The sequence below is a fragment of the Podarcis tiliguerta genome (genome assembly GCF_965153285.1).
Source record: "Podarcis tiliguerta genome assembly, chromosome: 3".
Lineage (NCBI taxonomy): Eukaryota > Metazoa > Chordata > Lepidosauria > Squamata > Lacertidae > Podarcis > Podarcis tiliguerta.
In genome coordinates this window covers 118,694,848-118,722,812 of record NC_139536.1, presented here as the reverse complement: position 1 = coordinate 118,722,812, position 27,965 = coordinate 118,694,848, and the positions used below count along the sequence as shown (strand labels likewise).

The window sequence follows — 27,965 nt, the reverse complement described above, 5'->3', positions numbered from 1 at the left end:
TTGTGCCACAGGCCCCGGGGGGGGGGGCGGGGACTCGGCCGGGGCTCCAGCGCGCGACGCCGAGCGTCTCTGAGGCGGGCAGAGGGACCGAGCCCTTGTGCGCAGGCGCAGCAGCGCGGGCGAGGAGCCTAGAGACGGGCCTGCTGGCCTCCGGGGCGGCCGAGGCGGCTCCGCGGCCTCCCGAGCGACGGGCTGGTGAGCGGGACGAAGAAGCGGCGGGGCTGCGCGAGGGGGGCGGCGGAGGGAGACGGGGCGGGAAGAGGCGGCGCGGCCTTCGGCTCCCTCCCCTTTGCGCCAGGGCCCGTCTGGTCAGGGGGGGGGCCGAGGTTAGTTTTACTTTTATTCCTTGAATGTGCGGGTCTCTTTATGTGGCCCAGAGGACGAAGAGAAGAAATCCCCCAGAGAAATGCCTTACAAACAGCCCCACCCGCTTCGGAAAGGCTACAGGTTATGTGGGAACGTTTTCGCCTAGCGCCGAAAGGGAATCGCCGAAGTGTAAAGCTGGAAGGGAGGATCCTCTGGGTCATCTAGTCCAACCCACTGCAGTGCGGGAATCTTTTGCCCAATGGGGGGCTCGAATCAACAGCATACATATAATGGGGGGACGGGGGACTGCCGTGGTGCCCGTTGCCCCGGGCGCACAGTCTGGGGGCATGAAGCAGGCACCTCACCATCCCTCTTGTGCCCCGCCTAGCTCTGAGAAAGGAAGGTGAAAAGCAAATGTAGAATTTTGATAGTTGGGTATTTTTAGCAGGTGTAGAATTTGTTATCCACATCTCTTGTGAAATAAAGTATTTAAACATTCACTGCTTTGGCTGAAGGACTTAATACACCCGTAGGATGGCAGACAAGATGCCTGAGTTTCTTAGATTGTGATCATTATACAGTATAATGCTCTGAATTCTCTCCTTTTATTACAGACCGCAATGGAGCTCCTTGAAGAAGATCTTACATGCCCCATTTGTTGTAGTTTGTTTGAGGATCCCCGAGCCCTACCCTGCTCACATAACTTCTGTAAGAAATGTTTGGAAGGGATTTTGGAGGGAAATGCTCGGAATGTAATTTGGAGACAGTCTCTCTTCAAATGCCCAACATGTCGGAAGGAAACCACTGTGACAGGGGTTAACAACCTGCAAGTCAACTATTCCCTTAAAGGTATTGTAGAGAAATATAACAAGATTAAGGTAACCTCAAAGATGCCTGTGTGTAAAGTACACAGCGGTCAGCCTCTCAACATTTTCTGCCAAACAGACACACAGTTGATATGTGGTATCTGTGCAACTCGAGGAGATCATATAAAGCATGTGTTTTGTTCTATTGAAGATGCTTATTTTCAGGAAAAACTTGCTTTTGAGACATTGTTCCAGGGTTTTGAAACATGGCGTTGTGGGGATGCACTTTCTCGCCTAGACACCCTGGAAGCCAGCAAGCGCAAAGCCCTCCAGATGCTGACAAAGGACTATGACAGAGTAAAAGATTTTTTTGAGAAATTGCAGTATACACTGGAACAAAAAAAGAATGAGATACTTTCAGATTTTGAGACAATGAAGCTTGCAGTCATGCAGGCATACGATCCAGAAATTAATAAACTGAACACTATTATACGAGAACAACGAACCGCTTTTAATATTGCTGAAGCCTTTAAAGAGGTGTCTGAACCCATTGTGTTTTTGCAACAGATGCAGGAATTCCGAGAGAAAATCAAGGTGATCAAGGAAACCAAATTGCCTTGTCTTACTGTCAACATCAATTCCACAATGAAAGGATTTGATACAAGCCAATGGGAACAATTTAAGCTTGCAGATGTGGACAAACTTTCTTTACCTCAGGAAAAAAGTACTTTTAAGTGGGCATTTTCTTCATTGTCCTTACATAAGTTAATTGTGATTGTTTTGCTTTCCTTCCTTATACTTGCTGCCACACAGATGTTTTTTATGGACTTTCTATCTAACAGTCTCCAGCACTGGAAAATACTTATATCTGCATTTGGCACAGGTTATCTGGCAGACACAGCAGAGATGGCAGATCATGCTATCATCTACTGGGAGAAGATGACTGGTGGTGCTGCCATTCTGAGTGAAAAATGTGTAAATTACACCCTTGTGGTGTTGGATAATATTGCCCAATTTATGTGCAAATACAAAATTTTGTAACTTCTAGCCTTGTATAATAAGAAAAGTATGTTCAAACTGATTACTTTGGAAGCTTCTTAAAAAGTGATTAAGCAATCATTGATGTCATTTTTCTCAGGTCCAACTACTGATACTTGGAAATACTTTGCACATTGAATTTGAAAGGAGATACCTCCTTAGGTAAAAAGTGCCAATTTATCTTGTTTTTCCCAAGGTGAAAGGCATCAGTTGTGTGTACAGTATGAATCAATAGGCATTGCAGATTATGTAAAAAAATTCATGAAATACGGTATGTGCATTGCTGTTGAGTTTCAACATTAAGAAGGACACATGGGGAGAAAATGTTTAAGTAATAGGTTGTGAAGTCAAGTATATAAGTAATAACCACTGATGTACCAAACTTCAGAAGTACGGCACATTGCAAAACAATTCCTGATGTGGATGTACATGTGAAAGAACAAATACATACTATTAACTATTAACTTCTAAAAAACTGTTTCTAGTTAGACGCTGATCCTAAATATACCCTGTCTTGAAAGTAAGTCTCACTGGCTTTAAAGTAGCTGTGTTGATCCAAAAGGGTGGAATTCAACTTCACACTTTTCCAGTTGTTCATTCCGTGCAAATACTCCAGCTTGCCAGGCAGAGCAGTAACCCCTTCCCCTGCATGTGCTGTTCTGGGGGTTCTCTCATGCTGCCAATACAATTTCAGGGAGTACCAGGGGCAGAAGAGGGGGTAAGCCCTGTTGTGGAAGTCCTTATCCAGGGATTCTGCCGACAGGTCTGTTTAGGTGAATCCCACCCAAACTATATAATTAAATTCATATTAGCGAAATAAATTAGGCCAACCAAATTGTTACAAAGTGGTGTACAATCTTTTGAATTCATGAGAAAACTTCAGGGTGGATGTTAAAAGGAGGAAGAAAAAATGATGCTGGTGCTGATCAGGCCATCTTAGCCTGCTGTCGAAACACTGTTCCAGAGGTTTCGATGGAGGGAAAGTCTTCCTCTGCCCTGTTCAAAACAGCTCTGTCATATAAAGTACTATATAAATTTCAAAACAGCTCTGTCCTATAAGGTACAGAAATCCTTAGTTGAAAAGTACAGTAAAAATACCACTGATGGGAAGCTCCAAAATGGGGCATTCTGGGAGACACAGAGCCAGCTTGGGATCCATTTGTTTCTGAGTCAGACTCATTACTGTCACTTGGGTGTTGGGCCGATTGCCAGCATAGCAGGGGTCTGGAGGTCCTGGGCTGTCCAGACCCACCCACCCCCTGCCTCACTGATGGGGTCCAAAGGAAAGTAGAGCACTGTTTGGCATCAGCCTGGCTGCAGGAGTTGTGGAAGGAGGCATACAAGAAGCCATCTTGGGAGTCTTCTCCACATTTCGTAGGGTTTACTGCTTAGCTTCTTCTCCCAAAGATATCCTACAAGGCAGCAGATGGTTAGGATCAGAGAGTTGTCCTGCTAGATGAGTACATGGGCTCCCTTCCCAGACTGATGAGCCCCATCTGCCCCTCACTTGCCTCTACAGCACGTGCAGAAACCACCTTGACTGTTGGACCCACTATTATTCCTGTCTGCTTAATCCACTGGAGCCCATCTTCACATGCAAGGGAAGTCCCTAATCCACAAAGGATTTTGAGACCAATTGGCTACCCCCACCTGGATTAGCTGGCAAGTTGAAGGAATTTCCTGAGTTGTGGCCACTGTCCCATGCTGACAGCTACGAACTGCGAGTAAGCTGAGTGCAGGGTGGGGCCCAGAGGTGGACAAACTGTCCTCGCATGAACACTATATGTCCCCCACCAGAGGTACTACTGCTCCCCTAACCCCACACGTACCCAGGGTTTGGCATATTAGTATCCTTTAGTGTGACCCGAGAGTTCTTTGAGAACTCCAATACCAAATTGCTGCTTATCTTAACAAAAATTTTGAACTTGATCCTAAGATCAGCCTCTGTCCCCAAAGTGAAATATCCACCATGTCTACTTAGAAGTAAGTCTTTACTCCCAGGTAAAGGGTTAGGATTGTAGCCCAATATAGGAATTTACAAATCTGTTTGCTTTCAGGACAGGCCTATGTAGCTCCTTGATCACAAAACTGAGCTATAGTAGCATTTGTGAATATCGGCCTCACAGATAGGCAGCTCATTTGGGTAGATTGTTGTTGTGGGTGAAGGAAGTAGGTCATGATCTGTCCTAAACTGGATGCTATTCTGGCCAGTCAGGATCTCACTGGTTGACTTTCAACATGTTTTTTTAAAATGATGCTTTATTTCAGTTGCAGTATTTTGGTTCCCAAGCAACCAACCTAGCCTTGTAAACAAAACTATACACTTCAGCGTTGTTGCTGGGGAATCCTGTCTGCTCAGCCTTTTTCTCCCATAACACAGGACAGGATTTGCTCTTTGCCTCTACATATGTAGTTTGGAGACACTGCCAGAAGACACTGTTTTCCTGTGGAGAAGAGAAAAATGAACAATCAAGATGTGAGCATTTTGAATGTGGGAGGAGTGAAATTCACAACATGGCGTTCTACGCTACAGCAATTCCCTGAATCTAGATTGGCAAGGATGTTGGGTGGCAATGACTTAGAATGTAGGTTGGTGAATGGCCAGTTCTTTATAGACCGTGATGGAGTTCTGTTCAGCTATATCCTGGACTTCCTAAGAACACGACAGCTTTCTCTGCCCAGTGACTTCTCAGACTACCAGAGGCTGCAGAGAGAGGCTGATTTCTATGAAATTTACTCTCTGGCTGACCTCCTGAGTCCAGAAAGTTTGTTGAAACCAAAACTAGAGATCTTGGAAATACGATTCTTGCTCCAAGAAATGCAAGCTTTTTTCCGGGTATTTGGCTCTTGTAGCATCACTATTGGTGAACTGGCTGGAAGAATCACTGTATTTTCAGAAAAGCTTGTTGGAACAACTTGGAAAAGCCATAATGACCCTTCACAGAAGTCGTTGATTCCCCTTTCTTTGGAGAGGCCTTCCCATCATGATGTCATTTTCCAGTGTGGCACTGACTACAGTGATCAGTTTATAGCAAGGTATTTTTCTTAATTTCAAAGCTAACACAATACAAATAGCATATGTACTTTCATGCAATTCTGACAAGTTTTCATACCTTTTTCAGACGTTCTCTTTTAAACCCTGCTTCATATAAATAGGTTCTTCCTGCTCCAACTCTAATTCTACTACATTCATCATATACCTTATACCTCAGCTGTCTGCTTTAATCAATTTCTAGTTTATATTTAGGCATGTGCAATAACTAAGGCAAGACTGCTACTGATCATTTTTATTGCACTGGTAGCAGGCAAAATACCAAGTGTAGGTGTATACTATCTGGTACATGCTGGCACTAACATTTTTTTCATGGTTTTTTCCAGATATGTTTCTATAAAACCTGATCAGAGGAAATTGATTAATGGAACTAATGTGCTGGGCCTGCTGGTTGACTTATTACTCAAAGAAGGATTTCATTTAATAAGCACGAGGACTGTCTCGGCTGAAGAAAAAATTGAATGTTATAGTTTTGAAAGAAAAAGGCAGCCAGACACCTTTTCCATTAGTATGTGCCAAACACAACAAGGCACCACTATATCACAGCCAATCCAAGTGCACAAACGGAAATGAATAATGAAGATATTTTAAGCCGAGTGTGAAATTAACAAGGCTAAGAATTATTACAATAGCAGCACACATATTTTTGCTGTCAATATACTCTATTTGTTGGATTTCTAATACTGGATATTTGAATGGTAAATATGGAACTTTGTCTAAATTACTTCATTAACTTAAAATAACCAGATACCCAATTTTATCACATCCAATGAAAAAACTTTTCTATCTACTATATTTATTTGCTTTTACCACATGCTACTGGACCTATTGCAAGGTAAATCCAGAGAAGTATACTTATCCTCACAGAGAACAAGGGCATCATGGTCTGAATGGTTGATCCGAAATAAGTGCACCAAGACATTTCATTTGCAATTTCCATATTTAGCAATCATCTTGTATCACAGCATTGCAGTAATCAGGATTATACTCCACGTAGATTTTCTGGTTAGGAAAGGAACTGAAATCTGTAATCTTTGATCTCTGGATGGAGATGCCCACACTCCCTAAGCCAACATGTTGTCCTAAAGTGCAGTGAAGGATGTTATCCTGTGATGAGTGCTTTTTAAATTTGTTTTTTGTGAAAGATTGTCATTGATAACAAACGTACATATAACGTCTCTGTTTTCAGTTCATAGAGTCCTATCCACAGGTCAATTACATTTGGTGTAAGATGTTTCTGTCATAGACACTGTCAGATTGGGGGGAGAAAGATGTGGGGTTGCCAGTGGCAAAATGTGACTGGAACAATGGGAGTATCAAACACTGTTGGGGAGGCCAGGGCATGGTTGTTTGCAGTGAGTTTTGTTCATGGCTTGGGTGGCTAGGGGTTGCTGGGTCAAGTTAGCCATATTGATTTGTATGCTGTTGGGGCAGGAGGGGGGAGGCGATGTTGTTGTCTCCTTGGGCTGTATGTGTAATAAAAGGGAGCCACTCCAGGGTGGAAGGCATCCTTTCTTGTTTGTCCTCGTGCTAATTTCAATTTGTTGGTTAGCTTTTCTAGTAAGGCTGTTTCCCATACAGTTTGGTACCCTGAGGGTCCCTCCAGTGTCAATTTGCTGTTCTGTCAGCTTCTGCATGTGGAATGCAGAGGTGCCATCTTCTTTGCCTCAGGCAGAAGCATGTCTTGGGCCAGCCATGCACGGAACATAATGAATGGGAGGAGAAAGCCTTGACTTGAGAATGGAGGAGAGAAGAGAACACACCCAGCTTTCGATGAGGGCAATAAACATTCCAGTGTAACTGCTGGTTTTTATCAAGAGTTTTCCTGAGTAACTCTATCTGACAGCCAATTAAAGGGTGTTTGCTGCTAAAGCACAGAGTATAAAATGCCCTTTGCCCCCAAAGCAGGATGTTGTGAAATGTAACTTCTCTGACAAAACATCAATAACAGGCAAAGCTTCAGCTGCTGAAAATTTTCTTCCCATTACTGCTTAAAGGAAAAGGAACTCTTTGCTGATCTGTACCAGGTAACAAGAGATTTGATATATGACATAAAGCAAATACTTTAAAATGTATTAGGCCATTTGTCTTTATATTTCGACACAATGCTCACTTGCTGTAAATGCAGGATTTCTCCAGCATTTTTCTGGCTATAAGCTAGCTACACTGATAGAGGAGTCAGAGTCCGTTAGAAGCATTGACCTATAGATGATCACTGCAAGCGAACCACTCTGTGATTGTCACATGAATGCACAAACTATTCCTTAACAGCTCTTGTTAATTACCAGGCACAAGTTTAAGGCCATACTCTCTCTGAAGTACTTAGCTTACACAAGGATATAGACTGGGGCCCTACAGCAGTGCTTTTTCCCTAGAACAAATAGGTGCCCGTACTCACCATGAAGTCGTTACAGCAAGTGCCACACTTTTTAACAACAAATGATGTGCCGGTACTGCCCTACAAGGGTGACGATCGTGAAACTGCCTGTAGCACAAAACTGCTGAGCTCTGGAATTGGAGTTGTTTTCTAATCTGCCCTTGAAGCTGAGATTTGGCGCAAGGTGAATGGAAGCTGCTTGTCCTGAACCTAATCAGTTTAGCAATATATTGTAAGTTGCAATAGCATTATCTGCTGAGGGTTGGGACTAGGTGAAATAACGTTTTCCCATCTAGCCCCAAGTAGTCGTACCTTGGTTCTTGAACATAATCCATTCCAGAAGTCCATTCGACTTCTGAAAACGTTCGACAACCAAGGCACAGTTTTCAGTTGGCTGCAGGAGCTTCTTGCACTCAAGCAGAAGCAGTGTCAGACGTTTGGCTTCCAAAGAACATTTGAAAACTGGAACACTTACTTCCGGGTTTTTGGCGTTCAGGAGCCAAAACGTACGAGTACCAAGGCGTTCAAGAACCAAAGTACCAATTGTAAGAGTATGGGGTCCAGAGCACATTTTCCTCTCCCTCCCTGCTGTGGATGGTGTTTTAAAGACTCTTAGCTTTGGAAGTCAATACTTCAACACTGCATACCTCCTGGAGTTTAGTGAGCGTGTTCAATCCTCATGATGTTTGGTTTGATTAATAAACAAGTATCTTTCTGCATATTTGGGGAGTCCCCCAAGAATGCAGAAATCCCTACTTTGGCTGATTCCACAGAATTTCTTAGTGTTGCGAAGGCATCATTCTTTCATTTTAAGCTATCAGGAGAATTTAAATGATATGTGTTTAACAATGTACTTGTACACCAAACTTTCTCTCCATTTATGTTCAGTGAATGGATGTGCTGGTGAAGGGTAAAACTGGGGTTGTGTGTGTGTGATTTGAGGGTATATCCAAAGAAAAGGGGGTACAGGAAGAGTTAGCCCACTCACATCACCATTGCTTGCCATTATAAGCATGGTTTGGAAGAGAATAGCAAACCAGCTGAAGTGTCTACTTACTCATGAGGAAGAGGAAATCTGCAAGCTCAAAGCTGCTCTACTCATAATGGTAAATGTTTGTTATTAGGTCTAAATGCCACCTATATTGTTTGCACTTACTTTGTACTTTAGCATCAGCAGCTAAATACCAGATGTAACCCCAAAGTGTTACCCCGTCCTTTTCCTGCAGTACGGAAGTAATACTGACCTATGCCAAGTTGGTGGAAGAATTACTGAGGTAATCCATGTGAAGTGTTCTGAACTTGCAAAAATGTCCTACAACATGCCAAGTATTACAATTACTTGCATATATAATACATTGAAAAGACAAAACTGTCATTTGCATATGTGGTATAAACTGCTGTTAATTAGTTGGGCCGCAAAGTAAAATTAAAGTAAAAACATTCATGTACAAAGATTTACCATTGAAAATGTGTACCCTCCAACATTCCTCAGATAAAAATAGGGACATTTCTCACTCCTCCCAACTGATCCTCCTTTTTTATAAGGTCTTGCACACCAGCAGGACACAGCACATACATCCTCCACTGTCTGAGAAAACCCCTTGTTACCGGAAAAATCCGAGGGCTCCCTTGGACAAAAAGTAAAGACACCAACCAGAGTAAATTGGAGCAAATCAGCAGCCTGTAGGCTTGGCCTTTATTGAACTGTTGCAGCAGGGTGTTCCCCTCACTCGCAGGAGAGAGGAAAAACACAGAAAATGGTGTGCAAGACCTTATAAAAACTTTTGAAATTCTCCTCCTCTAGGTCAAGCCCACCCCCAGAAACATCATGCATACATTACAGAAAGGAGGGGTTGAGGGAGGAGTTGTGATGGTAACCTGAGTGTCCTGTCACCTGGCTGGTTCCCTTCTCCCCCTCCGCATGAGTCATTTCCTGAAGACAAAAGGTAGTTGCAGTTTCCTGCCCCCTGAGGGAAATCTGATCATGCTGAATCCACTCCCATATGCAAGTTCTTTGTGATTTTTGATTGTCTTCTGTCTGGGATCATCAGGGTTGGCATAGCAACTGGGCAGGGCTCCTGTGGATGTGCTGGGATGGTGAAGGGATTATGGCGCCCTGTATCAAACCTTCCCCATTTTGTAGTCTTTCCTTCATGGAGTAAAATAAAAGTGGAACAGTGCAAATCCGATGTATGGTTGATTTTCTATGAATTTATAACATAAGTGTAGCGTATGTAGTGTGTGAGTGTGAGTGTGAGTGTGTGTGAAGTTTGTACAAACTGAATGATTGGGGGGGGGGTCCTGCTACACCCTTAATCCCCATTTTATTTATTATTTGGTAGATTTACAAAAAGAAAAACACACACTGATAAATTATAGAAAGGGGCAAGATTAGACACATTTCTGTATGAAAAAAGCAAGACTCCTTGTGCTCTGTTCCCCCATTCTTCCCACTGTGGGCGGCCCTGCCCTCTGCCTGTGCCTCCTGAAAGGCTGGGCATGCGAAGCAGCCGCCTCTCGTCTTCCTCACCCGCTCTCCAGCAGCTGCCCAAGGGAGGAGGCTGGCAGCGATGGCCAGTCGCAGTCACCACTCAGAACAAGCACCGGCTCATTTCCCTCCCTGAAATCCGCAGCAGCAGCACGGAGCGGGGTGCGGGTGGGGGATAGGGACGTTCCGAGATCAGATCAGAAGCTGGCGTCGCTTTCGTAATTCTGGGACTGTCCCTGGAAAATCGGGTCACTTGCAGAGTATGGAAAATGCAGCCTTGCTTCACCAGCACATGTAATAGCCCCAACAGACCGGAGAGGCATGTTAAGCTGGAAAGTGCCACACTAATCAGCCAATGCTCCCCTAGGTCACTTTATCTGCGCTCTCGCTCTCTCAGGTGAATTGGTTATACTAGCATGGAATGTGTGCAGCTAGACCGCACATGTTCTCTGGGCTTCTCCACTGTTACGGAAATTCTGGGTTCCCCAGATAATTTATAACTAGTTACCAAGTGGCTAGTCCCCACATCCTTGCTGCCAGGGAGGCGCTTGGGGAGGGGCTGGCTCTCTGCACATGCTCAGGCGCACCATCCCCGGCCGAGATGATAATTACCTGCAAGTGGATTGAAGGAGCAGCCCGCCCCGTCGTCTCCCCGAAACCAATCGCTGCAACCACGAGCCTCTTCAGCGGATGAATGGCGGAGGCCAGCGATTGGCTCCTCGGGCAGCGCGCTCCCTTTTGATTGGAGCTCCTTTCTCGCCCCGAATCGCCATGGCTACGAGCGGGACTTCGGGCGCCTTGGCCGCCTTCGGCGGATGAATACAGCAAGGCGACTTGCCGTTTTCTTCCTGGCGCTGGTGGGACTCGCGTGTGTTTCCAACCGAAGCCCCGTTCCCAGCCCGGTAAGAGGCAACCACTCCTCGGGAGCAGCGGAACTCCGTAGGGAGTTCCGGGAAGGAGAAGCCGAGGGACTCTTTTCCCCCGGCGGAGGGCGCCCCTCCGCCGGCGCGCTGCGTCCCTCCTCGCCCCTCCGCCGGCGAGCGGCGAGGACGCTTCTGACCCCGGCGGGCTGCGCTGGGCGAGGCCGCGCCCGACCCCGGCGGCATGGAGGCCCCGGAGGGCAGCGGGGCCGCCGGAGGGCAGCGGGGGCCAATGACATCCACGCCCAAAGAGCACCATCCTCCTCCGGGCCTCCCCGACCGAGTGAGTGGCGACGGCCAAGGGACCCCGGGCCTCGCTTTCCGAAGGCCGCCCCTGCGGACCAGCCCTTCTCCGCCTCGGGAAGCGGCTCCCCAGAGGGCGCAGGGCCTTAGAACGGTGGAGTTGGAGAGGGACCCTGGGAGGCATCTGGGCAGGAAGAGGCGGCTGTCCCGCACGGGGATCGAACCGGCAGCCTTGGCGTTAGCAGCACCGGCGCTCTAAGCCGTGCATGATGGGCGCTGTAGTCCAACCGCGCCTGGGATTCTGCCGCCTTGGTAACGGGTGCAATTCTTTGAAGGCTCTTCTGGGCGGCAGCAGATAAAGATGTCAAACGGAGCAAAAAAGCTGCCGGCTGACTTTCTGGCTTACATGTGGCAGATCTCACCGTTAACTCCCAATTAATATCTGAAGAAGTGTGCATGCACACGAAAGCTTATGCCAAGAACAAACTTAGTCTCTCGAGTGCTACTGGACATTTTTTTGTATATATTTCCCAATTAATATGTAGATTTACTCCTTTTACTGCCCCCAATTAAATATAGTGGATGCACCTCACAGTATGCCAATTAAATGAAAGTCTTGTGTGATTTGGAGGAGGTAGGAGTTGATCAAACAATAAAATTTTAGTTACAAAAAGAAGTAGTTTGTGAAACAAAGTTGGGTCATGAGATGTGTTCTTTCAGGTAGAAGTCAACATCACTTAAACGAAATATAAGGATATTGCAGGCTTAAACACACAGTTTTTCTTAAACTTCGGATGCTAAAAATCAGTTGTTACACTTCAGGTAGATGTTCAAGGTTCTTGAATAGGTGGTGAAATGCTTAACTCAGTTTCTGCTACTTCCCTCTCATTTCTTTACTTAGCTGTTATAGGTATCACAGTTAAATACTTTTGACACAGCTGCTGCTGCTGCTGCTTCTTTGGCAATCTTCTTTAGCTGAATAAGATTGTCTTCCATGAACACGGTTTTAACAGTGAGTCCGTAAGTGACTGTGGAGGCCAATTCTGGATCCACACGTCCTTCCACAGTGGGGACATTGGTTTCTGGACGGGAGCTGGTCACGGTGAGGATTTGCCAAGCGTGCCTTCCTCTTAGCACGTTTCTCCCTTGCGTCCTGAGTTCGAGTGTCTTCAAAGTCTATGACACCTTTGGTCAAGGCTGTTCTCCAACTGGAGTGCTCACTGGCCAGTGTTTCCCAATTGAATACCCTGGTTCATAAGTGAGGGGCGCTTTCCCTCAGTTCCCCTCTCTTAGCAATCCCACTACTGAGGTATTTTCAAATAGTACAACAGACCCAGGGGGTCCCCTTTGCCAAGAAGAGAGCAATGCTCCCTGCGCTCCTTCCGGGGCAAGAAAGGGCTTTGTTTAGCCTCCCGTTTGCTAGTAAATCGAAAGTAGTGTGTCCCAAAACGAGGCATCTCTGACAAGTGGGTCATCAAGATGAAAAGTCTGGAAAGCTCTGGCCTAGAAGATCTCTCCCCTCCCGCCTGGAAGGAGACCCCGCTCTCGTCTAGTCTCCCCCCATCTTCTTCTGCCTCTTCTGGCTCAGACTCAGCCCTCCAGTTCGTTCCTGTCAGAAGACTTTCCCCAGACCCTCCATCCGCTCTTCCTAGCCAAGCTGCGAGGCTCCTTCCTCTGGCTAGAGAGAGTCTCCTCCGAGCGGATGTGCCACTTGGATCAGAGCCAGTTCTCCCTCAGTCAAATCCTCTCCTCATCCCTTTCTCCCATCCCAACCAAGCCCTATTTCTCAGTCTGAACCTTGTCTGACCCCTCAAAGCCAACCCTAGCTCTCCCCCAGAAGCAGCCCTGTTTATTTTCCCTCCAAAAGGGCTGGCTCCATCCCCTTCTGGCTGGCTGGCTGGGTAGTCAATCAGAGAGAGGCTTCAGCCCTCTGTTGGAATTTCTGAGCCTGGCGCTGCTGTCTGTCACACACACAACAGCTGCAGCCACAGCCAGAACCATCCCTTCAGTTTTCAAAATGCAAACTAGATTTACTGTAGGTCATTTGAGCACTAGGATTCTTTAGCACTGCTGAGGCATTGCTCATCCATAACCAGCTGGAAGTAGAATTACAGTTATGCTTCCACACAAAATCTATAATAAAATCCATAAAACACCACTGGCAAGATAACATAAGCCCCATTTAGGTTTAAACCAATCCTGATTTAAAATAAATGGCAATATATAAGGCACTACACATTGCACATTTCATCTGAAGTTGTGTAGTTGGCTTCCTGGGCAACTTGCTGGTTTCCAAAAACGAGTAAACATTGCTACTAAAAGCATGTCTAAGCAAGTATCTGAAGTTCCTAAAAGGTACAGCATCACCTGATGTTTCATGGGGGGGGGGTGTACTTACCTTCTGTCGCTTGCAGATTTTAACCACATGAAGCATCTTTGGGATAAGACCTTCCTTTGTCTCTACGAGGCAAGGCAAGTTGAGGAAACCACTGCCATAAAAGTTTAAACTCGGGGCTAAGAGTCCCAGAACCATAAAACTACATAGCTTGGGCAAAATATTTACATGTGTGCTTAAGACCACGGAGGGCAAACAACAAACTACAATCTTAAACCCGGGAGGGTGGGGTAGGAATCTCATAATTGCACAGATAATCTAAACTGACTGCATTTACACCCATCCATTCATCGTTTTATTCCTTAGCCGCCTTTCAGTAGTTCAAACCATATGAAAAAACACATAATTACAAGCACAAAAATGTAATGTAATAATAAACAATAAAACATCAGAAGCTGCAAAATCATAATTCTTGTTATAAATACCCTGTTAGTGATAACATGAATATGCAAAGAGTTTCCCCACCCCCATGAAGTAGACAGCAGATTTTCTCCAAGTGGTGCATGTATCCTGCAGCTTAAGAATGTTAGTTATGTTTGGGCCACCTTAAGCACTGAGCTAGTCGTCTGTTCCCCATCCAACTCCAACCTTCATTTCCCTCTATAAATGATACTGTTCTAAACATGGATGGAGAACCCTTGGCCCTCCAGATCTTCATGGCCTCCAGTTCCCAGCAGGCCTCATCAGCATAGCCAGTGGTGAGACATGTAGTCCCAGCAACTCTTTGGAGGGCCACAGGTTCCCCATCCCTGTTCTAGAATGGGCAGTTCAGCAAGAGGTAGGGATCACACCTGATTATTTAGTTTTGAGGATTCCCCCATTATTTTTAGCAGTTGACATCTGAGAAGAACCTGAACTTTATAAAGAACATTCTTTATAGGCTTCTAAACACACTGGCATTTCTACAAATGGCAGTTCTAGTTGGTTGGTCGCGGTAGGGTGGGGAAAGCCATCTATGCAGAAAGTTTTCATTGTTTATGCTTAATGTGTTTGCTTGTTTTTTCTAGACTGATTCAGCAACATCTTTAGATAGTGACAGCTCAGGAGAAGACTGGCTTATAAAAGTTTGCTGTCCAAAAGCCCGGCATCGATATCGTAGATACGCCCAAGCAAAAAAGGTCAATATTTTAGTAACCTGACTTTAATGTATCTAAGACTTGAGAAGAGGACAGCAATGTGTATGAACCTTTTTGACAACAGTTCTCATTGTGCAACCTGGATAATTGGGTATTGGGTTGATTTAGTAAAGAACTACATAATTGCTCGAATTCTGCCTCTATATTTAGATTTTGCTTTTAAAAATTAGTCAAATTCATGTGTCACATATACTCAAAATGCAGTGGGGATAAACTCATTCCCTCTTGCTCCAAATTCCTCCTCGATCCAGTTGACCGGTGCAACTCGGACATAACAAGTAGTGCTTATGCATATGCGGGTCAAAGCATAGCATATTAAGTAGTTTTAAACAACAGCACTGAATATTTCAAAATAAATTTAATGTGATACATGAAAATGTAGGAGACACCATAAAATTCCCATGTCATACGAACATAAGATTGTTGGATCTGGCCAGCCAGATGTCTGTGGGAAACCTGCAAGCAGCACATGGGCATGTGAGCACTTCCCTCTCCTGAGAGCTTTTCTAAAGACTTCCTACTCGTAGAATTTAGCTCCTGAGTTTAAAGTTTTTTCTAGATTTGGGTATTAGCACACAATGCCCTTACTGCACCCTTACTATTCTGTCTCACTGTTTATTTTAATAAACTTATTACCTTGAGGGGCTCTACTTATCCTCTTCTTGCACATCTGCTTAATTCGCCTGGACGCTGTGTCAGCTGGGGCTTCCTGTATCTTGTGAGCATAAAGTAGTAAGGGCTGTGCCACGTCAGATGCACACACACAATATCTCCAAGCATATAGTATGATTTTCAAAAAACAGATAGTCTGATTTTTTTAAGCATCTGATTTAATAATAATATTAATATTTTTTTATTTATACCCCACCCTCCCCAGCCAAGGCCGGGCTCAGAGCGGCTTACAAGCAATAATAAAAACAAGTTGAATGATTACAACTTAAAAACAAAAGTAAAATACTCATTAAAATATTGAAACATTAAAATATTAAAATGCAGCCTCATCACAGGAGGAGAAGGAAAGGAAAAAAGAAAGAGAGGGAGGGAATCAAATTGGCTCCAAGCCAAAGGCCAGACGGAACAACTCTGTCTTACAGGCCCTGCGGAAAGAAATCAGATCCTGCAGGGCCCTGGTTTCATGAGGCAGAGCGTTCCACCAGGCCGGAGCCAGGGTTGAAAAAGCCCTGGCTCTGGTTGAAGCCAATCTAACTTCCTTAGGGCCCAGGACCACTAGGGTGTTGCTATTTATGGACCTTGAGGCTCTCTGTGGGGCATACCGGGAGAGGCGGTCCTGTAGGTACGAGGGTCCTAGGCCGTGAAGGGCTTTAAAGGTCAAAAGCAGCACCTTATATCTGACCCTGAACTCTATCGGGAGCCACTGCAGTTTGAAAAGCACTGGGTTTGAAATGCTCCCATGGCAGAGACCCCGTGAGGAGCCTCGCTGCAGCATTCTGCACCCTCTGGAGTTTCTGGGTCAGCTTCAAGGGCAGCCCCGTGTAGAGCGAATTACAGTAGTCAAGCCTGGAGATGACCGTCACATGGATCACTGTAGCCAGGTCGGGGCGGGAAAGGTAAGGGACCAACTGCTTGATGCGGCGAAGGTGGAAAAATGTCACCTTGGCTGTTGCTGTAACTTGCGCCTCTATGGAAAGGACCCAAACTCTTAAAGGAAGGCAATGGCATTAATTGGGCCCCCGCAAGAGAAGGGAGTTGGTCCCTCATCCCCATGCCATCCCGACCCAGCCATAGGACCTCTGTCTTCGAAGGATTTAGTTTCAATCGGCTCCCACGAAACCATCCAGCCTCAGCTTCCAAGCATCTGGTCAGTGTGTTCGGGGCCGAGTTGGTGTGGCCATCCATCAACAGATAGAGCTGAGTGTCATCAGCATATTGGTGTCAGCCCAGCCCGGATAATCTGGGCAAGGGGGCGCATAAAGATGTTAAAAAGCATCCGGGAGAGAATTGTGCCCTGCGGCACTCCACAAACCAAGGAATGGTGCGACGACATTTCCCTCCCTAGTGGAAAGACAATTTTTCTAGTCTGATTTTTTAAAAATTCCTACTCCCAACCCTCACTTTATTTTCCTCAGTGCTTGGTTGTCCTGTGAAGGTGAAAAATATTGGATTTTTTTCCAAGCCAATTAAATCATCTTTTTAATGACCGAAATAAACTAAGTTTATACTCTTGGGGCAACATGCGGTGATATACAGTATGTCCATTTGTTCAATGGAAATTGGCTCGTGCAACATTATTTTCAGTTTCTCTTCTGCATCTAGCCCCCTTGCATGCTAGAGGAACGTTTGAGGGGGTTGGGAGAGTGCAGGAGGGATGAGAGGAAAGAGAAACCCCCTTGTGTGAGCAGACACTTGCATTACATTGGCTCTCACCCTTTTTTAAGAAACAGACTTGTTTTGAGGAAACTGGGAAATCCCTTGGAACTTAAAGCTCATCAGCCTATTGCTGTGAGACCTTTCCTGCTCACTCTTAAGTCAGAAGGATGTGACAATGAGACATACTCTCAAGAAGCATTGCCTTAGATGGTTTTTTTACTTTAAATTTATCCAGCAAATATCATTACAGCCTACAAAGACTGGATTCTCGCATTTGGATAAAGAAGAGGATTTTATAGCACTTACAGAATGGATGCCTATTACACCTTACCAGGTACAGAAGGTCAAATGTTTTCTTGAAGAAATCCAATAAAGCTGATGCATTCTGAATTCTAGACACAACTGATTCTTAATTTTTGATGGATATGATGGAGGTAACAGTGCATCAGTTCATAAGAGCCTTCTTCTGTTTGCTTTTCCTTTCTTTCACAGTATTTAAGATTTGTGTTCTATATGTCGCCACAATGCTTCTAAAATTTTCAAAAATGCTACCCCTTCTTAAAGACAAGCTGTGTCTGACTTGGGAGGGGGATTTCAGAGAGCACTGTTACTTAGTTTCCTACTGATCCCATGAAGCAATCCTCTGTATCTTGTTTTATGTTGTGTACCGCCCTGAGATCTATGGATGATGGGAGGTATACAAATTTAATAAACAACAATAACATTAAAGAGACAGAATGTAGAACAGGATGTGCCACAAAACTTCATCTGCCCAGGAAATAGCATATGGATATGTATTGTCTTTGTGCACCTTTGGGTGGAAAATCAGCCAACACATTTTACAGTGGTACTTCTGGATGCGAATGGGATCCGTTCCGGAGCCCCGTTCGCATCCAGAAGCGAACGCAACCCACGGGTCGTGATTCACCGCTTCCGTGCATGCGCGTGACATCATTTTGACCGTCTGCATATGCGCAAGCAGCGAAACCTTGAAATAACACACTCTGTTACTTTTGGGTCGCTGCAGCACGCAACCCGTAAATACTTATTCCGAAGCTACTTCAACCCGAGGTATGACTGTATAAGTACAGTGATACCTTGGGTTACATACACTTCAGGTTACAGATGCTTCAGGTTACAGACTCCGCTAACCCAGAAATAGTACCTTGGGTTAAGAACTTTGCTTCATGATGAGAACAGAAATGGCGCGGCAGTAGCGCAGCGGCAGGTGCCATTAGCTAAAGTGGTAACTCAGTTTAAGAACGGTTTCATGTTAAGAATGGACCTCCTGAATGAATTAAGTACGTAGCCAGCGGTACCACTGTAAACTAAACTGGCAATTGAAGATAGATGACAAGAAGGAGCTGGATACTGTTAAAAAATAATCTATCTACTAATTTGTTAAATATTCTTTATCTCCTGTTGTGTGAAGGGAAACAGATACAAGTTAAACAAATGAATTTTCAGAAATCTGTTGTGGCTAAGGCTGGTGACAGATGGATGCTAGTGTTTTTAGAGTTGGTGATTTGGAAAGGAATTATGGTTTGTTGGTTGTTTATACATTTAACTTTCAACTCAACAAATAGGTTTTACAGGTTTTGTGTTGATTACAAAACTTGGAACATCTGTATGAAAGTGTTATAGGTGAGGCAAATTAAACATGGGAAGCTGTAATTCTTTCCACCCACTTTCAGCTCCCTTAAGGACTATTTATTTATGTTTAAAACATATACAGTGGTACCTTGGGTTACAGACGCTTCAGGTTACAGACTCCATTAACCCAGAAATAGTACCTCGGGTTAAGAACTTTGCTTCAGGATGAGAACAGAAATGGCGCGGCGGCAGCGGGAGGCCCCATTAGCTAAAGTGGTGCTTCAGGTTAAGAACAGTTTCAGGTTAGGAATGGACCTCCGGAACGAATTAAGTTCTTAACCCGAGGTACCATTGTATTAGCCATTCTTTGGTTGTAGCTCCCAGAGAATCTAAAAAAAAAAAAAAAAAAGCATAAAAATTGAGATGTTGTAATGCAATCATTTACAGTGGTACCTCGGGTTACAAACTTAATTTGTTATGGAAGTCCGTTCTTAACCCGAAGCATTCTTAACCTGAGGCATGCATTCCCTACATATGTAGGCCTCCCGCGGCCCCAGAAGCAGATTGCATTCATATCCCGGGGCAAAGTTCGCAACCTGGGACATCTACTTCCGGGTTTGTGGAATTCGTAACCCGAAGCGTTCGTAAGCAGGACTGTTCGTAACCCGAGGTACCACCGTACAGCTATTTAAATCTTAGTGTGATAGCTACATAGAAACACTGTTAAACTAGTTTCTTATGTATCATTAAAGATCATAGAATCATAGAATCATAGAGTTGGAAGAGACCACAAGGGCCATCGAGTCCAACCCCCTGCCAAGCAGGAAACACCATCAGAGCACTCCTGACATATGGTTGTCAAGCCTCTGCTTAAAGACCTCCAAAGAAGGAGACTCCACCACACTCCTTGGCAGCAAATTCCACTGTCGAACAGCTCTTACTGTCAGGAAGTTCTTCCTAATGTTTAGGTGGAATCTTCTTTCTTGTAGTTTGTATCCATTGCTCCGTGTCCGCTTCTCAGGAGCAGCAGAAAACAACCTTTCTCCCTCCTCTATGTGACATCCTTTTATATATTTGAACATGGCTATCATATCACCCCTTAACCTCCTCTTCTCCAGGCTAAACATGCCCAGCTCCCTTAGCCGTTCCTCATAATGCATCGTTTCCAGGCCTTTGACCATTTTGGTTGCCCTCCTCTGGACACGTTCCAGTTTGTCAGTGTCCTTCTTAAACTGTGGTGCCCAGAACTGGACACAGTACTCCAGGTGAGGTCTGACCAGAGCAGAATACAGTGGCACTATTACTTCCCTTGATCTAGATGCTATACTCCTATTGATGCAGCCCAGAATTGCATTGGCTTTTTTAGCTGCCGCGTCACACTGTTGGCTCATGTCAAGTTTGTGGTCAACCAAGACTCCTAGATCCTTTTCACATGTACTGCTCTCAAGCCAGGTGTCACCCATCTTGTATTTGTGCCTCTCATTTTTTTTGCCCAAGTGCAATACTTTACATTTCTCCCTGTTAAAATTCATCTTGTTTGTTTTGGTCCAGTTCTCCAATCGGTCAAGGTCGTTTTGCAGTGTGATCCTGTCCTCTGGGGTGTTAGGCACCCCTCCCAGTTTGGTGTCAAATTTGATCAGGATGCCCTTGAGTCCATCCTCCAAGTCGTTGATAAAGATGTTGAATAAGACCGGGCCCAAGACAGAACCCTGTGGCACCCCACTAGTCACTCTTCTCCAGGATGAAGAGGAACCATTGATGAACACCCTTTGGGTTCGGTCAGTCAGCCAGTTACAAATCCACTGAGTGGTAGCATAGTCAAGACCGCATTTTACCAGCTTCTTTACAAGAATATCATGGGGCACCTTGTCAAATGCCTTGCTGAAATCAAGGTAGGCTACATCCACTGCGTTCCCTTCATCTACCAGGCTTGTAATTCTGTCAAAAAACGAGATCAGGTTAGTCTGACATGACTTATTTTTCAGAAATCCATGCTGACTATTGGTGATCACAGCATTCCTTTCTAGGTGCTCACAGACTGGTTGCTTAATGATCTGCTCCAGGTATTGCTCCAGGTATCTTCCCTGGTATTGATGTCAGACTGACTGGGCGGTAATTATTTGGGTCTTCTCTTTTCCCCTTTTTGAAAATAGGGACAACATTTGCCCTCCTCCAGTCTGCCGGGACTTCGCCTGTTCTCCAGGAATTCTCAAAGATGACTGCCAGTGGTTCTGAGATCACATCTGCCAGTTCTTTTAATACTCTTGGATGCAGTTCATCTGGCCCTGGAGACTTGAATACATCTAAACTAGCCAAGTATTCTTGTACTATCTCCTTAGTTATTCTGGGCTGTGTTTCCTCTGCTGGATCTTTTGCTCCAAATTCTTCAGGTCGGGCATTGTTTTCCTTATTGGAGAAGACTGAGGCAAAGAAGGCATTGAGGAGTTCAGCCCTTTCTGTGTCCCCTGTTTGCATTTCACCATCTTCTCCTCTGAGTGACCCCACTGTTTCTTTGTTCTTCCTTTTGCTACGGACATACCCATAAAAGCCTTTTTTGTTGCTTTTAACCTCTCTAGCAAGCCTGAGTTCATTCTGTGCTTTAGCTTTTCTGACCTTGTGTCTACACGTGCTGGCTATTTGTTTGAATTCCTCTTTGGTGGTTTCCCCCCTTTTCCATTTTTTGTACACATCCTTTTTTAATCTTAACTCAGTTAAAAGTTCTTTAGATAGTCACCCTGGCTTCTTTAGGCACCTTCCGTGTTTCCGTCTCATTGGTATTGCCTGAAGTTGTGCTTTTACTATCTCCCTCTTAACAAACTCCCAGCCATCATGAACTCCCTTTCCTTTTAGTATTACTGCCCATGGGATCTCACCCAGCACTTCCCTAAGTTTTATGAAGTCGGCTTTCTTAAAGTCAAGAAATTGAGTCCTAGTATGCTTGGCTGCTCCTTTCGGCTGTATAGTAAACTTCAGAAGAGCATGATCACTCGCGCCTAATGATCCTTCCACTTCTACCCCACTAACCAGGTCATCAACATTGGTTAGGACCAGATCTAAAATGGCTGTTCCTCTTGTTGCTTCTCCCACTTTCTGGACAATGAAGTTGTCTGCAAGGCCAGTGAGGAATCTGTTTGACCTTATGCTCTTGGCTGAGTTTGACATCCAACAAATATCCGGGTAATTGAAGTCCCCCATTACTACTATCTCCCTTCCTTTTGCTTGCTTGGCCATCTGTTCCAGGAAGGCATCATCTATGTCCTCCGTTTGGCTTGGGGATCTATAGTAAACTCCCACAAGGAGGTCACTGTTATTCTTCTCTCCCTTAATTTTGACCCAAATGCTCTCACTTTGGCTTTGAGGTTCTAAATCTTGGATCTCTTCACAGGTATACACATCCCTGACATATAACGCCACTCCTCCTTTCTTGTCTGGTCTGTTTCTCTGAAATAGATTGTATCCCTCCATTATTACATTCCAATCGTGGGACTTATCCCACCAGGTTTCAGTGATGCCTATTATATCATATTTAGTTTGCTGTACCAAGAGCTCAAGCTCATCTTGTTTATTTCCCATGCTTTGCGCATTAGTGTACAGACATTGAAGTCCATTAATCATTCTCCATTAATCGTGTCTCCTATTTAAGGATTTTTTCCTCCAACCACTAGGTCTGCTTGCTGTTTGCTCCATTTGGTCTATGACATTTGGATGATCATCTTCATCAATTGATAGACACCTACCTTCAGGAGCACTGTCTCCCTCCCCCACATTAGTCAGTTTAAAGCCCTCCTAATGAGGTTTCTGAGATTTTTGGCAAAAACATTCCTCCCAACCGTTGTGAGGTGCAGCCCATCGCTTGCCAGAAGTCCATCTTCAAGAAACTGCAGTCCGTGATCTAAGAATCCAAACCGTTCCTGATTACACCATTTGCGAAGCCAGCTGTTCACTTCCACTATTTTCCCCTCTCTCCCTGGGCCACGCCGTTCAACTGGGAGGACAGATGAGATAACAATTTGTGCATTTAATTGCTTCAATTTCCTGCCCAGAGCCTCGTAGTCTCTTTTGATCTTCTGGAGGCTATTGCTTGCAGTGTCATTGGTTCCCACATGAATCAAGAGGAAGGGGTATTTGTCAGTGGGTTTTATGATTCCTTGCAGTCGTTCAGTTACATCTTGGATCTTAGCCCCGGGGAGATAGCACACCTCCCGAGACATCTTGTCAGGCCCACAGATCACTGCTTCTGTTCCCCTCAGTAGGGAATCCCCTATCACCACTACACGCCTCCTCTTAGGTTTGGTCGGGGTTCTTCCATGAGCTGTCCGTTCCAAGGTCGCCTGCACATTCCCTGAGGACTGACTTTGCTGCTCGTCTTCATATACCTGATCGACTGTAATGAGGGAGAGATCCTCAAATGGAGTCTGCTCTTCGTCTTCCATGCTAGGGGAGAGGACTTCAAAGCGATTGTGTATTTCTAAACAATCAGAGCGAACCCTGGGCCTCCTACTTCTTTGAGTCACGTTTCTCCATGTATCTGGCACCTGTGCTTGTGAACTAGCCTCCTTCTCAAGGGTGTCCACTGTCTCCTCCTTGGTGGAGACGGTGTGCTCTGCTGCTTCCAAGAAGAGCTCCAGCTCTCTAATTCTTTGGAGCGTAGCTACACGTTCCTCCAGTTGCTGGACTTTGTCTTTTAAGAGGGCAATCAACATACAATTGCTGCAGGTAAAGTTGCCTGCAACCTTTGGCAAGATGGCAAATATTGCGCAGGAACCGCAGGCGACTGCTGCTGTTCCCTCACCCTCCATCTTGAGAACGTGTCGTTGGGGGTGGCTACAGTGGTCCTCCATCTTAAAAAGCGTGAAGACAGGACAAATACCCCTCCAAAAAAAACCTAGGTCTCCCCCAACAAACGTTTGAAACTAGCTCCCCTAAATCTGAAAGATGGATTGAACTGATAAGCTCTGATAAGCTCCTCCCACAGCTAATCACCTGCCTCAACAGAAACCCTGCCCCCTCTGACCTTTGCACAGGGAGAGCAGCTAATCAGCCACAAAGAAACACACACACAAGAAAATGTATTGCATGTTTGTGCTGTAATTGGCCTGTTTCATAGTTTCTCAGAACTATAGCAGAAGACGAGAATTTTGGGAAGCACTGTATGTGTGCATTGTACTTCTAAGATACAGCACTTAATATTTCCATAACACTCTGCCAAGTACATTCTGCTTAGTCACCTTATCTAATTTCTGCATATCCATTGCTGTTATGCCATGTTTTTTCAGGTAGAAAGAACTTCTAGGGAATAAAGAAAAACATCTCAAAGAATTGAATAAGTTGGAATTGAGGACTGATGTCACAGTCCTATGACCTAACTTTGGAACACTTATTGTCTATTGTAGAGAAGTTCTGTTGTACTAAGTACTGGTTCCCCATTCCACTCAGTAGCCTACAAGATACATATACTTTTAGAGTGAGTTATTAGAAAGTTGACGTCTGGCTTGACAAGCTGCGATCTGGAGCTGTTGAGAGGAGCCAGTATATTCTTTAAAGGCCTCTGAATATTTTTGTTTGTTAAGACTAGTGGGCTCTTTTTTCTCCCTTTTTGCTAATTCAACAATCTCATACTAGGTCTATCCTGGAGTGCCAAGGCAGGAAAGTACAGACTTGGAGTGGCTCATAAGACTTCGCTGTCCAAGGTCCCAAATGGAGCAGATGAGGGCGGAGCGAAAGCAAGTGAGTGACTGGGTGCTTAACGTGGGACTATATCCACTACTTTGGCAGTGTACTATCACAAAATATGTAGTGCTAGCAGTGCAAAACAGTTAAAGCAGCATTTCATTTTGATTTAATTAAGTTTCTTAAAAAATTGATAAATCTAAAACTCCCATTGTGAGGTCAACTGATCTAAACATAAGTAGCCAAATTCCTTAGCTAGACCTTGATTCTTTACATTTCAAAAGAGCCAATGGGGGCTAGAGTGATGGACTAGGACCAGGGAAAGCAAGATTTGAATCCCCACTCCGCCCCAAAGATCACTGGGTGACCGTGGGCCACTCACAGTCAGTCTAGCCTACCTCACAGGGTCACTGTGAGGATAAAATGGAGAGGGGAGGGGAAAGTGTGCGCACCACTTTGAGGTCCTTTGAGAAAAGGTGGGATATAAATAATCTGGGGAAATTTTCCTTACCCTGCTCAGAAGGGTGATCTTCATATTTACAAGCAAGCATAACACAATGGCTAATGAACTTCTTTGGGAAATTTCCAGATGAAAAGTTGTATATAAGTACTTGAAATAAATAAGAAAAATAATGTACTGAGCTAAGCACTTGTGTCCTGGCTTTGAATGTTACCTCTGCCATGACTGCATTACATGGCCTTGGACAAGCTTTTCTTTCTCAGCCTCCGACCCCCATCGGCCACAGTGGGACAACAGTGATTGCAAGAAATTATAACATATTCAAAGTACTGTACAAATGCTGAGCACTGTTATTGAGGTGCATGCTTTTCCTGTTAATGGACTGTCAGCTCCATCGGTGGCTAAGCTAAGGCAGTTATATATTGAAGGCAATTTATATAATTACTCATCATGTCGAAAAAGAGTTCTGTTTAGTTTTCAAATGTTTGTAGTAGCAGAGCAATGCACAATATTTTATTTATTCAAAACGTTTATGTGGTTACTTTGGAGGTCATACAGTAGTCTTCTTGTTGTTTTTGTTGTTTAGTCGTTTAGTTGGGTCCGACTCTTTGTGACCCCATGGACCAGAGCAGGCCAGGCACTCCTGTCTTCCACTTCCTCCCACAGTTTGGTCAAACTCATGTTCGTAGCTTCGAGAACACTGTCCAACCATCTCGTCCTCTGTCGTCCACTTCTCCTTGTGCCCTCAATCTTTCTCAACATCAGGGTCTTTTCCAGGGAGTCTTCTCTTCTCACGAGGTGGCCAAAGTATTGGAGTCTCAGCGTCAGGATCTGTCCTTCCAGTGAGCACTCAGGGCTGATTTCCTTCAAAATGGATAGGTTTGATCTTCTTGCAGTCCATGGGACTTGGTTGGCAAGATGATGTCTCTACTTTTTAAGATGCTGTCTAGGTTTGTCATTGCTTTTCTCCCAAGAAGCAGGCGTCTTTTAATTTCGTGGCTGCTGTCACCATCTGCAGTGATCATGGAGCTCAAGAAAGTAAAATCTCTCACTGCCTCCATTTCTTCCTCTTCTGTTTGCCAGGAGGTGATGGGACCAGTGGCCATGATCTTCGTTTTTTTCGATATTGAGCTTCAGACCATATTTTGCGCTCTCCTCTTTCACCCTCATTAAAAGGTTCTTTAATTCCTCCTCACTTTCTGCCATCAAGGTTGTGTCATCTGCATATCTGAGGTTGTTGATATTTCTTCCGGTAATCTTAATTCTGGCTTGGGATTCATCTAGCCCAGCCTTTCGCATGATGAATTCTGCATATAAGTTAAATAAGCAGGGAGACAATTTTGAACCAATCAGTTGTTCCATATACAGTTCTAACTGTAGCTTCTTGTCCCACATAGGGATTTCTCAGGAGACAGATGAGGTGATCAGGCACTCCCATTTCTTTGAGAAATTGCCCGAGTTTGCTGTGGTCGACACAGTCAAATGCTTTTGCATGGTCAATGAAGCAGAAGTAGACGACTTTCTGGAATTCTCTAGCTTTCTCCATAATCCAGCGCATGTTTGCAATCTGGTTCCTCTGCCCCTTCGAAATCCACCTTGCACTTCTGGGAGTTCTTGGTCCACATACTGCTTAAGTCTGCCTTGTAGAATTTTAAGCATTACCTTGCTTGCGTGTGAAATGAGTGCAATTGTGCGGTAGTTGGAGCATTCTTTGGCACTGCCCTTCTTTGGGATTGAGATGTAGACTGATCTTCTCTAATTCTCTGGCCACTGCTGAGTTTTCCAAATTTGCGGGCATATTGAGTGTAGCACCTCAACAGCATCATCTTTTAAAATTTTAAATAGTTTAGCTGGAATATCATCACTTCCACTGGCCTTGTGCTTTCTAAGTCCCATTTGACTTCACTCTCCAGGATGTCTGGCTTAAGCTCAGCAACCACACTGGGGTGTACGAGCCATCCATATCTTTCTGGTATAATTCCTCTGTGTATTCTTGCCACCTCTTCTTGATGTCTTCTGCTTCTGTTAGGTCCTTACCACTTTTGTCCTTTATTATGGTAATCTTTGTACGAAATGCTCCTTTCATATCTCCAATTTTCTTGAACAGATCTCTGGTTCTTCCCATTCTGTTGTTTTCCTCTGTTTCCTTGCATTACTCGTTTAAGAAGGCCTTCTTGTCTCTCCTTGCTATTTTTTGGAAATCTGCATTCAATTTCCTGTATCTTTCACTATCTCCCTTGCATTTTGCTTGCCTTCTCTCCCCCGGTATTTGTAAGGCCTCGTTGGACAGCCACTTTGCTTTCTTGCATATCCTTTTCATTGGGATGGTTTTTGTTGCTGCCTCCTGTATAATGTTGCAGGCCTCCATCTATAGTTCTTCAGGAACTCTGTCCACCAAATCTAAATCCTTAAACCTGTTTCTCACTTCCACTGTGTATTCATAAGGGATTTGGTTTAGATTGTATCTTACCGGCCCAGTGGTTTTTCCTACTTTCTTCAGTTTAAGCTTGAATTTTGCTATAAGAAGCTGATGATCTGAGCCACAGTCAGCTCCAGGTGTTGTTTTTGCTGACTGTATAGAGCTTCTCCATATTTGGCTGCAGAGAATATAATCAATTTGATTTCGATGTTGCCCATTTGGTGATGTCCATGTGTAGAGTCGTCTCTTGTGTTGTTGGAAAAGAGTGTTTGTGATGACCAGCTTGTTCTCTTGGCAGAACTCTATTAGCCTTTGCCCTGCTTCGTTTTGAACTCCAAGGCCAAACTTGCCAGTTGTTCCTTTTATCTCTTGACTCCCTACTTTAGCATTCCAATCCCCTATAATGAGAAGAACATCCTTCTTGGTGTCATTTCTATAAGGTGTTGTAAGTCTTCATAGAATTGGCCAATTTCAGTTTCTTCAGCAACAGTGGTTGGTGCATAAACTTAGATTACTGTGATGTTAAAAGGTCTGCCTTGGATTCGTATTGAGATCATGATATCATTTTTGAGATTGCACCCCAGTACAGCTTTCACCACTCTTGTTGACTATGAGGGTCACTGTCAGGGAAGAGTTTCCAGTTTCTCAGAGGGAGAAAGCATTCGCCAAGGCGGGAAGGAGAGCAGTGAATCTAATAGAAGAGAGCAAGAGGAACAACAGGGAGGGACTGGCTG

At 44.6% G+C, this 27,965-nt stretch overlaps 3 protein-coding genes and 1 long non-coding RNA gene across 17 annotated transcripts in view; 3 read left to right on the top strand and 1 right to left on the bottom strand.

Annotated features, from left to right (window-relative positions):
- The first annotated feature begins 89 nt into the window (after nucleotides 1–89).
- TRIM13 (tripartite motif containing 13) lies at nucleotides 90–2,231 on the top strand. Its single transcript, XM_083435620.1, has 2 exons — nucleotides 90–195; nucleotides 921–2,231. Exon 2 carries the CDS (start codon nucleotides 927–929, stop codon nucleotides 2,151–2,153), a length of 1,227 nt encoding a protein of 408 aa, XP_083291746.1. The 5' UTR covers nucleotides 90–195; nucleotides 921–926; the 3' UTR covers nucleotides 2,154–2,231.
- Nucleotides 116–13,691, bottom strand: LOC310675333. Its single transcript, XR_014510059.1, has 2 exons — nucleotides 13,629–13,691; nucleotides 116–4,594 (listed from the first exon to the last, which is right to left on the bottom strand). It is a non-coding gene; the product is annotated as an uncharacterized lncRNA (long non-coding RNA).
- On the top strand, nucleotides 4,612–7,275 carry KCNRG (potassium channel regulator; the record flags this gene model as incomplete). Its single annotated transcript, XM_083435641.1, has 2 exons — nucleotides 4,612–5,186; nucleotides 5,529–7,275. 2 exons carry the CDS (start codon nucleotides 4,612–4,614, stop codon nucleotides 5,773–5,775), a joined length of 822 nt encoding a protein of 273 aa, XP_083291767.1. The 3' UTR covers nucleotides 5,776–7,275.
- Nucleotides 10,661–27,965, top strand: part of LOC310675301 (protein FAM228B-like) — a 63,977-nt gene continuing 46,672 nt past the window's right edge. For 3 of the 14 annotated variants that reach the window (XR_014510035.1, XM_083435611.1, XM_083435615.1), the window contains exons 1-4: nucleotides 10,661–10,969; nucleotides 14,633–14,743; nucleotides 17,340–17,423; nucleotides 24,305–24,409. Coding sequence is in view for 6 of the 14 variants with exons in the window: in XM_083435611.1 (XP_083291737.1) it covers nucleotides 10,883–10,969; nucleotides 14,633–14,743; nucleotides 17,340–17,423; nucleotides 24,305–24,409 (387 nt within the window). In the remaining 8 variants the exon portion in view is untranslated. Of the gene's footprint in view, nucleotides 10,970–11,093; nucleotides 11,271–14,632; nucleotides 14,744–17,324; nucleotides 17,424–24,304; nucleotides 24,410–27,965 lie in introns of those variants that run through there. The other 11 variants (XM_083435612.1, XM_083435610.1, XM_083435613.1 and 8 more) reach the window with 8 other exon arrangements.

Excerpts from the sequence above, each read along its gene's own strand:
- TRIM13 (XM_083435620.1), top strand. The coding sequence starts at position 927 with ATGGAGCTCCTTGAAGAAGATCTTACATGCCCCATTTGTTGTAGTTTG.